This window comes from Felis catus, chromosome E3 (genome assembly GCF_018350175.1).
Source record: "Felis catus isolate Fca126 chromosome E3, F.catus_Fca126_mat1.0, whole genome shotgun sequence".
NCBI classification, from domain to species: domain Eukaryota; kingdom Metazoa; phylum Chordata; class Mammalia; order Carnivora; family Felidae; genus Felis; species Felis catus.
The window spans coordinates 40981031-40996432 of NC_058383.1; the positions used below are offsets into that span (position 1 = coordinate 40981031).

Sequence of the window (15402 nt, forward strand, 5' to 3'; positions counted from 1 at the left end):
GAGGACGAAGGCGGCCTCAGCAGATGTAATGATATGCAATGTCCAGTACCTGTGACAAGTGACCCGGGACACACATGAGGACCGGGGGTGAAGTGTAAGGTATATGGTGCTAACGTGAAAACAAGGAGACATGAGGCAATTCCAGTCCCCACGTGAAGCCACCTAGAGGGGAGGGGGCGGTGGTTACCAGGCCTTCTGCCCTGGGGGTGGTCTCAGTGGGTCCCCTCCACACCCCTTCTTACCACCCTCCAGTCCTGCCCAAGGCAGTCCGTTCCTCATTCAGCATTATCAGACGAATGGGCAGCACCAGTTCCAGGGCTCACCTCAGATTCCTCCCCATTTCAGGCTGTGGGTCTTTGGACCCCTGCCTGTCTGATACATTCAATAAAGTTAATTGATCCCCTACTGATGTGTGAGAAGGTACGCTTTATTTCAACACTCAAACTCATAACTGCATAAAGTCCTCGTCCTCATCCCTACCTCAGAGATGGCACAAACTAACAAGCAATCCACCCCATACACAACACAGTGAATTTTAATGTCACCCCCCCCCCAGCCCCCGGCTTTGGGGGAAGGGAGGTCACAGTACCCACTCTTGGAGATGCCCCAAAGACTGTCAGTCTGGCACTTTGGTACAGAAAGAACTTGGTCCAAGTTGTTACTGGCTAGGATATTAAAAGGCACATAAAGTTGGTTATTCAACCCCTCTGGGCTGGGGTGGGGCAGAAGGTAGACAGGGAGGTGGTCTGGGACAGAAGGGCAGACCGCAGTGTGGGCTCAAGTTCTTGTCTACAGAGGTAGTTGATCCCGGGTGGCTGAGGGCAGCCTGGGTGCTCAGGCTGGGTAGGTGCTGCTCTGGTGGCCTTCTTCTGCCCAGTCCACGAGCTCACTGCTCTGAAACCATAGCTGGATCTCCCTCTGGGCCCCCTCCACGGAGTCGCTGGCGTGGACGATGTTCCTGTGCCAAGTGATAGGTGGCAAAGGTAAGGCACAGAGTTCAGTGTGCACCTTGGGGGTCCCGGGGACTATCTGCCGATTCCGTACTGTTAAGAGGAACGAGCCCGGTATTGTGCAGAGGGGAAAGCAAGAACAAGAATGGAAGACTGGCTCCAGCCTGGCCTTGGCCTCTTACCCACAACCTCACGACCTGCCCTGACCATTCTGGGAGCCTCACGTTCCCACCAATCATCCAGTGCCAACCCTGTGGGGTGTCTGGCAACACAGAGTCAGGAAACAGAAAATGACGGCAGAGTTCACACACAGCACACAGAGAATGCATTATCATCTCCTGTGCGCAAAGGGCTTTGAAAAACCTGTTCTTGCAAACGTGAGGTGTGTGCGACATCCCAGCATCGAAAATCTCTTCTGGCTTTACTTTGGCCCAGGTCCCATGGATCTGCCTTGGGAGCAGACTGCCACCCCACACTGAGGCCCTCCTCAACCCTGATGAGCTGGCCCATCAGCTCCAGTGGCTGAGTGTGTCAGGGTCCCCAGACCTGCTGATGTGGATGCTGAAGTCCCCCCTGATGGTGCCGGGGGCAGCCTCAGCTGAGTTGGTGTGTCCTATCATGGCCCTCGAGGAGCAGACCACGTTGGGGCCTTCCCAGACCTGCAGCACAGAGATAAGGGAGGTTGGGAGACGTGGCGACTGCCAAGGACTCAGCAGGTCTGGGCTCAGTCCAGGGACCTCCACCCCTTCCGCCACCCCTGCCTGCCGTACCATGGCCACCACGGGGCCGGAGGTCATGTAGCTGATGAGGGCTGGGTAGAAGGGCTTCCTCCGCAGGTCATGGTAGTGCTCGGCAAGGACTGTCTCTGGCGCCTGGGTGGCATTGGGGTAAGGGGTGAGAGGAGCCCCTGGACTGGGAACCCCGCTGGACGCTAGGGCAGTGACCACGGTACCTTGACCTCAGGGCACCTTGCAAATAGCAGCAAAATGGGCTGGCCCGCCAGCAGACACCTCCCCACCGTTCCCCTTCTGCCAATACCAGGACGCTCCTGACGCAGGGCTGAGATGTGAAGGGCTGGGGTCCAGGAGAAGTCCCCCACTCCCAGTCCCGAGGGCACCCCTGGATCGAGAGCCCGGGTACCTGCAGCATCTTCATCCCTTACCAGCTTGAAGCCCCTCCTCTCAAAGCGCTGGATCACATCCCCAACGAGTCGCCGCTGCACCCCATCTGGCTTCACTGCAACCAGGGTCCGCTCCCGGGTCCAGGAAGACCCTCCTTGAGAAGATGGGGAATCAGGTGCCTGACCCTTTCACATCTCCCTGAACCCGGATTCCCCTGCCGGCGTCCAGGTGGCAGCTGGGCCTCAGAGTGTCTGCCTCTCCAGAACAGCTCTGGAGGGGAGAAGTGCCGGGTCCACAGCCAACTAATGCCCGGCATGGCGCTGCCTTTCAGGGACAAGCAGGACAGTGGGTTCCCCGTGCTTCCAGCCTGTCAGAGGGGCCGTGGCTCCTCCCATGCAGTGGCAGGAGCACCCATGATGGACACAGCGTGCCTGAGAAGGCATCTTCAAGAGTTGGGGAGGCACAGCTCCGCTCACTGGCCACCCAGAGGCCCAGAGATGCCACGCTGGAAAGAAGACACAACTCTCGGCCTTGCTTTTGACCCCCCCCTTGGGAGTGATGGCCAACACTGTCTCAACTCCCAGCCTGCCACACAAGGAAGGACCCAAAGCCCATCTCTTCTAGGTCCAAGGTGCAGGAACGGCGGGGAACCAGGGACTAGTGAGGTGCACCTTCCCTGCACACACTGGGACAAAAGGGAGCTGGGGGCTGAGGAGGAAGGTGGAAGGTAGAGGGTGTCTGTAGGTGGGGGGACGGGAGAGGGTTCCTCCTCGCACACCCTCACTGGCCAAACAGGAACTCTGTGCTGCTGGTGGGTTTCAAGACAGGACGCTTCCAGACCCAAATACAGGACTGGGCCGGGCCCCAGTCTTCTCTAGAGGACACTGCCAGGGAGACAGGAGGCGTCATCAGCCATCACCCATCAGCCCCCTGGCACATTGTTACGCTGACCCTCAGCACTAGGTCCAGGGTCAAATGTGCCTTTGAGAGAAGCCTAAACCCTGGATGTCTCACAAAGACGGAGAACAGAACTGGAAGAGAAAGGATAGGATGGGGACAGGCCAGTGTCCCTGGAGGGGTCTGCATCTGCGGCTTCCCACCTCCGGGGGGAAAATCAACCACAAGGTGTGCAGAGACTGGAAAGCAGGCAGTAGGCGCCCCCCACTTCTCTTCAGGACTGAATGAAGCCCCCTGGAAGAAGCCCCCCTGGCTTGTCTGTCCCCCCCAAACCCAGTGCCTAGGGGCCGTCTGTGTAGCCTGGCCGGCTGCCAGCTGACTTGTCCCTGAGAACGGGGCAGTTCACTCTTTCCAGAGTTTGGAACACGAAGACATCTGGCTCTCGGGAGCACCCTGTGGGTCGCAATTACCGGGAGAACCCGCTACAGATACGGGCCCCAGGACCCCAGGCGGGGATGAGCCGGATGGAGTTAGGGCCTGCAGAAAAACGCTCCGAGGGCAGCGGCTCCGTGTGGGACGGTTCATCTGTTCAGAATGTCCCCCACAGCCGCCCCAGGTCCGCTGCAACCCTCATCACTGCCTCTTGTGGCCACCAGGCCTCTGGTTTCCTCCTGCTCTGGAGCCTTGAGGGCACCCCCCGCTCCCGCCCCCAAGCAAGCCGGGACGGTGGGCGGATGGCGGGGGGGAGCAGCGAGCGGTGAAGAAAGACGTGCAGGGCGCCCCCGGCCCGCCCGGCGGGAACCCGAGGCCATCTACACAGCCAGGCGGCCAGCGGCCACACGCGCGCCAACAAAGGCCGGGCTACGCCCCCGCCCGTCTCCCCCCTCCGCCGGTCGCCGACGGGCGGGACCACTCACCCGAGCTGGGGCGTGCGAGCAGGCTTGGGCCTGCGGCCCGCGGGCCGCTCAGCAACCCCGGCAGCGCCGCGCGCCCCAAGAGGCCGCCCATTACCCTCGGCCCGCGGGCCGCTGGCGGAGCGCGGAAAGAAGGCGGGCAACGGAGCCCGCAGGGAGAAAGGGCGGAGCGGAGGGACGGGGAGGGCGGGGCGGAAGAGAGAGGCAGGGGCAGAGGGGAGGATGGGGAGAAGGGCGGGGAGGAGTGGAGGGCGGGGCGGAGCGGAGCTGAGAAGGGCGGGGCGGAGGGGAGAAAAGGAAGGGGAGGGCGGGGCGGAAGAGAGAGGCGGGGGCGGAGGGGAGGGAGGGAAGGGGAGGGCGGAGCGGAGGGGAGGATGGGGAGAAGGGCGGGGAGTAGTGGAGGGTGGGGGGCGGGGCGGAGGTGATAGGGGCGGGGCGCGGGGCGGGGCCGGAGAGGGAGGCGCGGAGGGGAGGGCGGGAAGGGGAGGGCGGAGTTGAGAAAGAAACAGCTGTTTTGTTACAATAGTGTAGGGGTGGTGATGGTGGCCGGTTCCAGTTTGAAATCGTAGATCTTACTAGATCTTATTTAATGAACTTTTGAAAAACTATATATGCTGTTAATGGAAAAGGAGAAGAACTTTATTTTACAGAGATGGAGGCGGAATTTAGGAGGGGTTGTTTTCAACAATAGTCCATTGGAGAAAAAAAGATTCCGGGGTGCTGAGAGTTTATTTTTGACTGAGTTGCAGGGGTGATTTATTCCTTTTTTTAAAAATTTATTTGTAACGTTTATTTTTGAGAGAGAGAGAGAGAGAGAGAGAGAGACAGAGCGTGAGCAGGGGAGGGGCAGAGAGAAAGGGGGCACAGAATCCGAAGCAGCTCCAGGCTCCGAGCTGTCAGGACAGAGCCCCACGCTGGGCTCGAACCCCCGAACCTTGAGATCATGACCTGAGGGGAAGTCGGAGGCTTAACCACCTGAGCTAGCCAGGCGCCCCGAGGGGTGATTTATTCTTATATTATCTTCGTATTCTTATTCAATGCACATCTTGCCCTAGTGGGGCTTTATGTTTATTCATTTTTGAGAAAGAGACAGAGCGTGAGTAGGGGAGGAGCAGAGAGAGGGAGACATGCAGCGTCAGCACAGAGCCCGTCGCTGGGCTCGAACTCACAAACCGCGAGATTACGACCTGAGCCGAAGTCGGAGGCTCAACCGACTGAACCACCCAGGTGTCCCCTCCCTATTGGGGCTTTTACTTGATGATTCTTTCTTGGAGATTATTCTTCTATTGAAATGTAATTGACAGTTGTGTTGGAGTCTGTAATTGGCCATCCCTCCTGTAATGGAGGTTGAGTGACAGGTCCCACTTCCGACCTCCTGACTCCACTTTAATGAGGTTTCCCTTCATTAATTTTTACAAGACAGTTTTTCACTCTTAGTGTAGACATTTACAGATATAAATCTCCCTGTAAACACTGCTTCTGCTCTATTGCATAACTTTTTATTTATTTATTTTAAATTTTTTTTAATGTTTATTTATTTTTGAGAGAGAGACAGAGACAGAGTGCGAGCAGGGGAGGGGGCAGAGAGGGAGGGAGACACAGAATCCGAAGCAGACTCCAGGCTCTGAGCTGACAGCAGAGAGCCCGACGGGGGGCTGGAACCAACAATGAGATCATGACATGAGCCGAAGTCGGACACTTAACCGTGTGAGCCACCCAGCGCCCCTCTATTGTATAACTTTTTATATGTGTGCCTTCATTTGCATTCATCTCAAAGTATTTCTGAGATTTCCCTTTTGATTTCTTACACCCTGAAAGCTACAAATCATTGTTGACAGAAATTAAAGAAGATTTAAATGAATTGAGGAAAATCCCATGTTCATGGTTTGGAAGACTTAACCTTGTTAAGGTGGCGATACTCCTTACCCGATCTAGATGTACATAAAAATAAGTTTCAGGCATATGAAAGACCGAAATATGAAAGGAAAATCTATATAAACCTTTTAGAAGATGGGAAAATATATTCACAGTCTTCTGTGGGGAAGAGTTCGTTTAGGCACAAAAAGCACTCATTATAAAGGAAAAGAGTGACACCATGAAGATATCACAAGAGACAAAATCCAAACACTGACAACACCAATTGTTGATAAAAAATGTGGAACAGCAGGAATTCTCCCTGGCTGCTGGTGGAAATGAAGGGTGGTGGTGCGGCCGCTCTGGAAGATAGTTTGGCGGTTTCTTAGGAAACTAAACACATGATCCAGCAATCATGCTCCCTGGTGTTTATTCAAATGAGTTGAAAATTTACATACACAAAAATCTGCACATAGATATTTATAGCAGCTTTATTCACAATTGCCAAACTTGGAAGCAACCAAGGTGTCCTTCGGTGGGGTGAATGGATACACATTCTGTGATGCATCCCTACCAGCGATATTATTCAGCAATAAAAAGCATGAGCTATCAGGGTGCCTGGGGGGCTCAGTTGGTTGAGCGTCCAGCTTGGCTCAGGGCACGGTCTCACAGTTCGTGGGTGGGAGCCCCACGTGGGGCTCTGTGCTGACAGCTTGGAGCCTGGAGCCTGCTTCGGATTCTGTGTCTCCCTCTCTCTCTGCCCCTCCCCACTCACGCTCTGTCTCTCTCTCTCTCTCTCTCTCAAAAATAAACATTAAAAAAATAATAAAATAAATAAATAAATAAATACATAAATACATAAAAGGGTAACTCTATACCCAACGTGGGGCTCAAACTCATGATTCTGAGATCCAGTGTCACACGTTCCACCAACTCAACCAGGGGGCACCCCATCTATTCATCTATCGATGGACACTTGGGCTGCTTCCATATCTTGGCTAATCTTGTTTTGTTTTGTTTTATTTTTTTAATTTGACTTGAGAGAGAGGGAGAACGAACGGGGGACAGAAAGAGAAGGGATCAGATGATCTGATGCGGGGCTCTGTGCTGACAGCAGAGAGCCCCATGTGGGGCTCAAACTCAGGAACCGTGAGATCATGACCTGAGCAAAAGTCCGACACCCAACCAGCTGAGCCACTGAGGTGATCTTATTTTCTTTTTAGTAGGCTCCACACCCAACATGGGGCTTGAACTCACAACCCTAAGACCATGAGTTGCATGCTCTACCAACTGAGCCTGCCAGACATGCATCTTGGCTATTGTATATAATGCTGCAATAAACTTAGGGGTGCATGTATCTTTTTAAGTGAGTATCTTCATTTTCTTTGGGTAAATACCCAGCGGTGGATGTATGGGATCACGTTAATTTTAGGGGGGGAAACTCCATACTGTTTTTTTTTAAGTTTGTTTATTCATTTTGAGAGAGACAGAGAGAGCATGCACAGGAGGGGCAGAGAGAGAGAGAGAGAGAGAGAGAGAGAGAGAGAGAGAGAGAGAGAGAATCGCAGGCAGGCTCCACCATCAGCACAGAGCCCAACACAGGGCTTGATCCCATGAACCATGAGATTGTGACCTGAGCCAAAACCAACAGTTGGACACCTAACCATCTGAGCCACCCAGGCGCCCCTCCATACTGTTTTCCACACTGATTGCATCAGTTTGCATTCCAACCAACAGTGCACGAGGGTTCCCTTGTCTCCACATCCTCATCAACACTTATTATTTCTTGTCTTTTTGATTCTGGCCATTCTGATAGGTGTGAGGAGATATCTTCACTGTTGTTTTAATTAGTATTTCCCTGATGATGAATGATGTTGGGCACCTTTTCATGTATCTGTTGCCCAGCTGTATGTCTTCCTTGGAAAACTGTCTATTCAGGTCCTCTGCCCATTTTTAAATCCGATTATTATTATAAGTTTTTTGGTATTGAGTTGTATAAATTCTTTTTTTCTTCAAGTTTGAGAGAGAGTGAGAGAGCACGAGTGAGGCAGAGGGGCAGAGAGAGAGGGAGAGAGAATCCCAAGCAGCCTCTGCACTGTCAGCGCAGAGCCTGATGTGGGGCTTGATCACCAGACCATGAGATCATGACCTGAGCCGAAGTCAAGAGTTGGATGCTTAACCGACTGAGCCCCCCAGGTGCCCCTAAATTCTTCATATATTTTGGATATTAACCTCTTATCAGATATGTCATTTGGAAATACCTTCTCTCATTCAGTAGATTGTCTTGTTGTCATGTTGATGTTTTAGCCTGCTGTGCGAAAGCTTTTTATTTTGGTGTGGTCTCAATTGTTTATTTTTGCTTTTATTTCCCTCACTCGCAGAGACAGATCAGAAAAATGCTGCTACGGCTGACGTCAAAGAAATTACTGCCTGTGTTCTCTTCTAGGGGCTTTTTGGTTTCACATCTCACGTTTAGGTCTTTAATCCATTTTGAGTTTGTGGTGTAAGAAAGCGGTCCAGGTTCATTCCTGTGCATACAGCTGTCCAGTTTTCCCAGCACCATTTATTGAAAATGTTATCTTTACCCTGTTGTATATTTTTGCCTCCTTTTGTTGTAGACTAGTTGACCATACAAGCATGGGTTTATTTCCGGGCTTTCTATTCCATTTCATTGGTGTATGCATCTATTTTTGTCAGCATCATACCGTTTGAACCAAAAAAGACCCTGAGGAGCCAAAGTAATCTTAAGTGGTGGGGGGCGGGGTGGAGAGGGGTGCCTGGGTGGCTCAGTTGGTTAAGCATCCGACTCTTGATTTCAGCTCAGGTCATGATTTCACAGTTTGTGAGTTGGAGCCCTGCGCTGAGCTCCGCGATGACATTGTGGAGCCTACTTGAGATTCTGTGTCTCTCCCTCTCTCTCTGCCCTTCCCCTGCTCACACACTCTGTCTCTCAAAATAAATAAATAAACTTAAAAAAAAAAAGAAAGAAAGAAGAAGGCAGGAGATATCACAATCCGGAGATTTCAAGATATACCTCAAAGTGGTAATAACAATAGCAATAACAATATAATTAAATATATTTATTATTGTTACTGTATGTGTTAAGAAAACATCTATCTTTTTAGCATTTCTTATCATTCTAATTTTCTGGCAACACCCTATTCACTTTATTTGAAAATGTCTTTATTTGGGCTATTCTTTTTTTTAGAGTTTATTTACGTTTTTAGCGATCTCTGCACCCAACATAGGGCTTAAAATCACAACCCTGAGATCAAGAGTTGCACGCTCCACCGACTGAGCCAGCCAGGCACCCCTGTTTTATCTATTCTTTTTTTTTTTTTCAACGTTTATTTATTTTTGGGACAGAGAGAGAGCATGAACGAGGGAGGGGCAGAGAGAGAGGGAGACACAGAATCGGAAACAGGCTCCAGGCTCAGAGCCATCCGCCCAGAGCCTGACGCGGGGCTCGAACTCAGGGACCGCAAGATCGTGACCTGGCTGAAGTCGGACGCTCAACCGACTGCGCCCCCCAGGCGCCCGTAGGCCGTTGTACTTTTATTTATTTATTTATTTAATTTATTTTTTTATTTTTATTTTTTTAATTTATTTTTGGGACAGAGACAGACAGAGCATGAACGGGGGAGGGGCAGAGAGAGAGGGAGACACAGAATCGGAAACAGGCTCCAGGCTCAGAGCCATCCGCCCAGAGCCCGACGCGGGGCTCGAACTCACAGACCGCGAGATGGTGACCCGGTCGAAGTCGGACGCTTAACCGACTCCGCCACCCAGGCGCCCCTGTTTTATCTGTTCTTAAAGGATATTTTTGCTAGATATAGAGCTTTGGGTTGACAAGAGTGTTTTTCCCTGTTTCCGTTTTCCCCTGTGTTTTGTCCTGCATTGTTTCTGACTTCTGAGAAGTTATCTATTATTCAAACTGCCTTCCCTTGAATGCCATTCTTCTGGCTGCTTTCAATATTTTCTGCTCTAGTTTGCTTTCCGTAGTTGTGCCTGGGTGTGGTTTTCTTTGTATTCATTCTTCTCGTGGTCACTGAGCTGCTTGAATCTGGAAAAGTAACGTCTTTTACCAAATTTGAGAATTTGGGGCTATTAGTTTTTCACATTTTTTTTCTGCCTCCTTCTCTCTTTCCACTCCTCTTAGGACTCCAACACTTTTTAAAAATTTTATTAGTTTTTTAAAGGCTTTATTTTTAAGTACTCTCTACACCCAACGTGGGCTCGAACTCACAACCCAAGACCAAGAGTGGCACACGCCACTGACTGAGCCAGCCAGGAGGCCCTTGGGATTCCAGCTTGGGAGATGTCAATGCCCCCCCCCCCACTTTGCCCCTGCTCCAGCGGCCGGCCGCAGGCAGGAACCAGGAAAAGGGGGCTCCTTCTCCCAGGAGGGCCCCCTGCTAGCCTTGCCTCTATCTGTAGCTCAGGGAAACTGAGGAGGAGTGCCAAGGGGAGCCCTCAAACCAGGGCACAACTCTTGGTTCCTCCTGCCCTGTCCCCCTCTGCACCTTAGAAGGGGACCAAGAATTCACTCTGGTTACCTGCCCCAGTGCACTTGGGTTTCCTCCCAGGCTCACTGTAGGCCAAGAGCCTGAGGGCATGGCCTGTGCCCTTCATCTTCCTGTTCAGGGGTGTCCAACGCCCTAGACAGGAGGTGTTCATTTGCCCAGATAAAATGGGAATAAATAAGAATCACCTGCAGAACTTTAAAACAATAAAAATAAAAACAAAAACTAACATTTATTTATACAAAATTTTAAGAGTATGTACTTCCTACTTTCTCGGTTGGAAAACGATTTTTCTAATAACACATGGTATTTGAACTGAAAAAAAAAAACAACAACTTCGTCTTGGTAAGATATTCAAAATTCTTATGTTGTTCCCAAAACTTTTGGGTAAACTATTCCTGTGAAACCCAGATGTCTGGGCCCCTGGGTCCAGTTTATGCTGACAAGCTGGGGTGGGCACGGAGACAAGAAGGAAGCGTGACTGCACCCCCAGACCAGAGGGTTGACCCCGCTCCTGCCTCTATGACCTGCCATGGGGTGGCGTGAAGGGAGGCCAGGGACACACAGAGCGGGGAGCGCCTTCTGACCTGACGTCTTCACAGGCCCTCCTACACAGGAGGCACTTGGAGGAGGGACCCATGCGGGTTCTGGAAGACAGGCAGGATGGAAGAGAGCAGCCGGGGTGTCTGAGGACCTCAAGCATCCCCACCGTGTGTGCAGGGCTGAGCACCTGCCTCTAGCTGCAAGGGAAGCCATGGGAGTTGAGGCCAGATGTCAGCAGCACCACTTGCCTGCAACCACCATGAAGGGAGGAAGGGAGGAAGGGAGGAAGAGAAGTGAGGAAGTGAGAAAGGGAGGGGAAAAGGAAGGAAGAGAAAAAGGGAGGGAAGGAGGGAGGGAGGGAGGGGAGGGAAAAAGGAAGGAGGAGAAGTGAGGGAGGAAGGCAGGCAGGGGGCGGTGATGGGAGACAGCTGGCTGTACCTCCTCCCCCCCACTGGGTGGGTCCTGAGGCCCATCCTCAAAATCCAGGTGCTGCAGCCCTTCCTCTCATTATTTGAATAAAATTGAATTATAGGTGTTTTTTTCCTTCTGTTAAGTTTTGGCATTTTTTTTTAATTTTTTTTTTCAACGTTTATTTATTTTTGGGACAGAGAGAGACAGAGCATGAACGGGGGAGGGGCAGAGAGAGAGGGAGACACAGAATCGGAAACAGGCTCCAGGCTCCGAGCCATCAGCCCAGAGCCTGACGCGGGGCTCAAACTCACAGACCGCGAGACTGTGACCCGGCTTAAGTCGGACGCTCAACCGACTGCGCCACCCAGGCGCCCCAAGTTTTGGCATTTTTATCCAAAGCAAAGATCATAATGCTTCTTGTGGCCAGACGCAGGCTGTGTGTGATTAAGACTCCCCTCTACTGCCCCTCTGCCTTCCCCTCTGTGTGAGTGGACAGCGGGCCACTCCATCCACACTCACAGAGCTGGCAAGAGGACCCAAGAGCTTTCCAGTCCGGAAATGGGATGTATCCGTGTTATCCAGCAACTGGATTTTTCCACTCCGTCAATATTCCTGCAGAGGTCCCATAGACCAGAACAAAACTTGTGCGGAAATTCATACACTTCTGTGTCATAATCTGCCACGGGTGAGTAGAGTCACACAGCTCTCAAGCTCCTGCCAGTACACAGCCTTGTGCAGTCAACCCCCTGGGTGTCTGTCCTTAGGGTCCTGTGTTTTTGTTACATTTTAATGCTGCCACAGTAACCTTCAAAAGGTTGAGGCAGCGTGCACTCCCTTGGGCGCCGCGCAAGGCATCCAGAGAGGGCTGCCGGTCTGCTTTTGACAGGTATCTTGTTTTCGTGTGAAAACTACACGAGCAGTGCCCTGCCCGCCAGAGCTTCTGAACGGCCTGTGCTGGACTCTGGCAACTCCACTCACCTTCAACTGTATAAAGCATGAGTCTATTTTGCTTTTGGTTTCAATGTGTAAATTGCCTATCTTAGGTATAATAACCCTTTATCATATGGATGGCACATATAATCTCCCATTTGTCTCTTGACTTGATGACTCTTATCTTTTTTACTTTCATAGTTTTTATTCTTACATAACAGTTTTAAAAAGTAACCTCTACCCCCAAAGTGGGACTCGAACTCACAACCCAGAGATCAAGAGTCAAGTGCTCGGGGCACCTGGGTGGCTCAGTTGGTTAAGCATCCAGCTCTTGATTTGGGCACAGGTCATGATCTCATAGTTCCTGAGGTCTAGTCTGCTTGAGATTCTCTCTGTTTCCCCTCTCTCTCTGCCCCTCCTCCCCTCACTCTCAAAAAAAAAAAAAAAAAGAAAGAAAAGAAAAGAAAAAAAAAGAAAAGAATCCTGTGTTCTACGGACTGAACCACCTAGGTGCCCCTACTTACATAACATTTTTATAAAAATAAACAATGATTTTTTAAAAATTTTTCTAAATGTTTACTTATTTTGAGAGACAGAGAACAAGTGGGGGAGGGGCAGAGAGAGAGAAGGAGAGAATCCCAAGCAGGCTCTGAGCTGTCAGTGCAGAGCCAGATGCAGGGCTTCAACCCATGAACTAACCGTGAGATCATGATCTGAGCTGAAATCAAGAGTGGGCCACCCGGGTGCCCCTTTTACATAACATTTTTAAAAAGTAGTCAAACGAGTAACTTTTCCTTCATGATTCCCCAATTTGCTGTCCATGTTGCTTAATTATTTCCCACCCTTTTGTTCTAAGGGCTGTGTTCTAAGTCCCTTAGAATTAATTTTTCTGTGTGATTTGAGGCGGAATACAAGAGCCCCTCTCGGGACAGGACCCTCCGCGGTGGGGGCCTCAGCTTCCTGTCTTTAAACTGAAGCCCTCTGAGGGGGGTCCTAGGGTTCTTCCCACTGCTAATGCTTTGGTACTTAGCACAGATCTCCTGACTGCAGCCCAGGGCTCCAGGTCTGTCTACAAACTCACTTGCCCCCAGACACAGCACTGGGACAGGGTGTCTGTCACGTCCCCTCCTACCTGTGGAGCCTCATACTGCAGTGACACACTCAGGGGAGGCCCCCCGAGTGCATAGCCCAGCCCAGGGCAGGAACAGCCTCCAGTGCTCAGTGCTGACCACAGCTGCTGTCCCAGCACGACTGACCCTGGGTCAGCACAGTGCTTGAAATCACGGCTCAGCAAAATCCCAGAATTGACCTCTGTCCCTTTAAATTGAGAACGGCCAGGGGTGAGGAGGGCCCAGCCTAGATCCCAAAGGAACAAAGAGTCTCTTTGATGGCTTCACACCTTGGCCTTTGTCCTCCCTGGGTCTCCACTCTCCACCCCACTTTCCAGCTTTCTGCGGTCAGTTTCTTCCTCCCTCCCTTCTTTAAACTCTCAACAACCCCCAACCCCCTGTCCCCAGCAGTACAAAATGCAAAAGATACAAACAGGTCAAGCCCCTCCTTCCAACCCTTGGCCATCAGGCTCCCTCCCTCAGAGTCATTCAGCATAACCTGCTGCCCGATGCATTCTATGCCTTTGGTGCATGCAAATTAAAACCATTTGCCTACAAATACAGTAGTTTTCTGGGCACATTGTTCTGCCCTTTTCTTTTATCAGCTAAAGGTGAGTCAGGTAGACCACCCCCAATCAGTACACAGAGCTTCCTGGTTTTCCTCTCACAGCCAAACCATATCAGGGTTTGGCCAGTGATGTGTTCGTGGTTTGAATACGCCATTCCCTAATGAGCAATACCCGTCTGCGTACTGAACCGTATGCAGCCTCACACCGTGTGAGCACCTCTGCAGGGAAGGCGCACAAAGGTGACCGAGGCAAAGCGATGTGCTCTTGTCACTCTGGTAGCTGAGTCCAGAGGCTTCTGGAAGCTGTCACTGCCGCTCACTGAATACAGGGATGACTGTGGGCCCACAATCTCACCCGGCCAGGTGATCAAACTTTTTCAACTCTGCAGGTTTGTTGGGTATAAATAAGGCAGGCATCTAGGTGGTTTTCAATTTGCATTTCTTGAAGGAGGGAGGTTGGAGCCCAGTCCTATTCATTTGCATACCCTTTCCAGGACGGTCCTTGGATTTATTGGAGGGTGGCACTTTGTTAGTGATTTGTAGGGGCTCTGCATTATTAAACTCTTCATTGTCAATCGTATTAAGATTGGCCCTTTGCGATCGGAGTTGCAAGCCTGTCCTTCCCAATTCGTGGATTGTTTTTTTGACCTTGCTTAACGCAGTTTTGCTCCGCCGAAAGCTTTGGTTTCAGGTAGTTGAATTTCTCAGTCTGCTTCTGGTCTTCAGGTTGGAGGTCATGTTCAGAAATGCCTTCCCTACCAGGGGACTCTGAAAAAGTTCCCCCAAGTTTCTTCTAGTCTCTCCATCGTTTCTTTTTAATGCCTAAATCTAACTTGTTTGGAATCTAAGCCAATGTGAACGGTGAGGGGTGAATCCCACTCACTGATGTGAATCGCCACCTTAGAGTCCGAAATTCCCACATGTACACGAACGAAGCCTTTTCATCTTTCCATAAAATTTTTCTTCACACACACTTGTAGCGGCTTCCTGGTGTGAAGGGCGACCCTTGTAGCGGCTTCAAGGGCGGGAAGGCCTGGCCTGGGGAGCCCAGCTCTGAGGGGCTGGAGGCGCAGAGTCAAGGCCCACGGAGGCAGAAAGGCGCGCAGGACTCACCTCTTGGTGGGCGCGAGTTTCCGCCTGCTTCCTGCGCGCCGGGCCCCGCGGCCCACATCGCGCCATCTCCCCCCCCCCCCCCCCCCACGGTTCAGGGAACCCAGACACGCGTAGCCTGGACCCCTAGAGACTGCAGGAAGCATTTGCGCCACCCCCCCACCCCCCCACACCCCCGCCGCGCGTTCCAATTCACGTCCTGCCACTTTCCCTTCTGAATCCCTGGGTCCTGCCCTCTGCCCCCCGCCCCGTGCCCCTTAGGTCCCATGTCCCCGCGCGCCCACCATCCCACGTCCCCCTCGCGTCCTCCTTCCCACGTCTCCAGCGCCCCCTCGGTCCCACGTTCCCCGCGTCCCCTCCTTCCCACGTCCCCGTGCCCCCTCGGTCCCACGTCCCCGCGCGTCCTCCGTCCCTCGTCCCCCGCGTCCTCTCCGTCCCACGTCCCCGTGCCCCCTCGGTCTGACGCACGTCT

General features: G+C 51.9%; 1 protein-coding gene across 1 annotated transcript; it reads right to left on the minus strand.

The window, feature by feature from the left end:
• Positions 1-406: 406 nt before the first annotated feature.
• Positions 407-4042, minus strand: NME4 (NME/NM23 nucleoside diphosphate kinase 4). The gene is given in 6 exon segments (XM_023246607.2): positions 407-958; positions 1497-1609; positions 1721-1822; positions 2091-2108; positions 2110-2225; positions 3886-4042. Coding segments are annotated over 6 exon segments (564 nt in total). The 5' UTR covers positions 3977-4042; the 3' UTR covers positions 407-834.
• Between the last annotated feature and the right edge of the window lie 11360 nt (positions 4043-15402).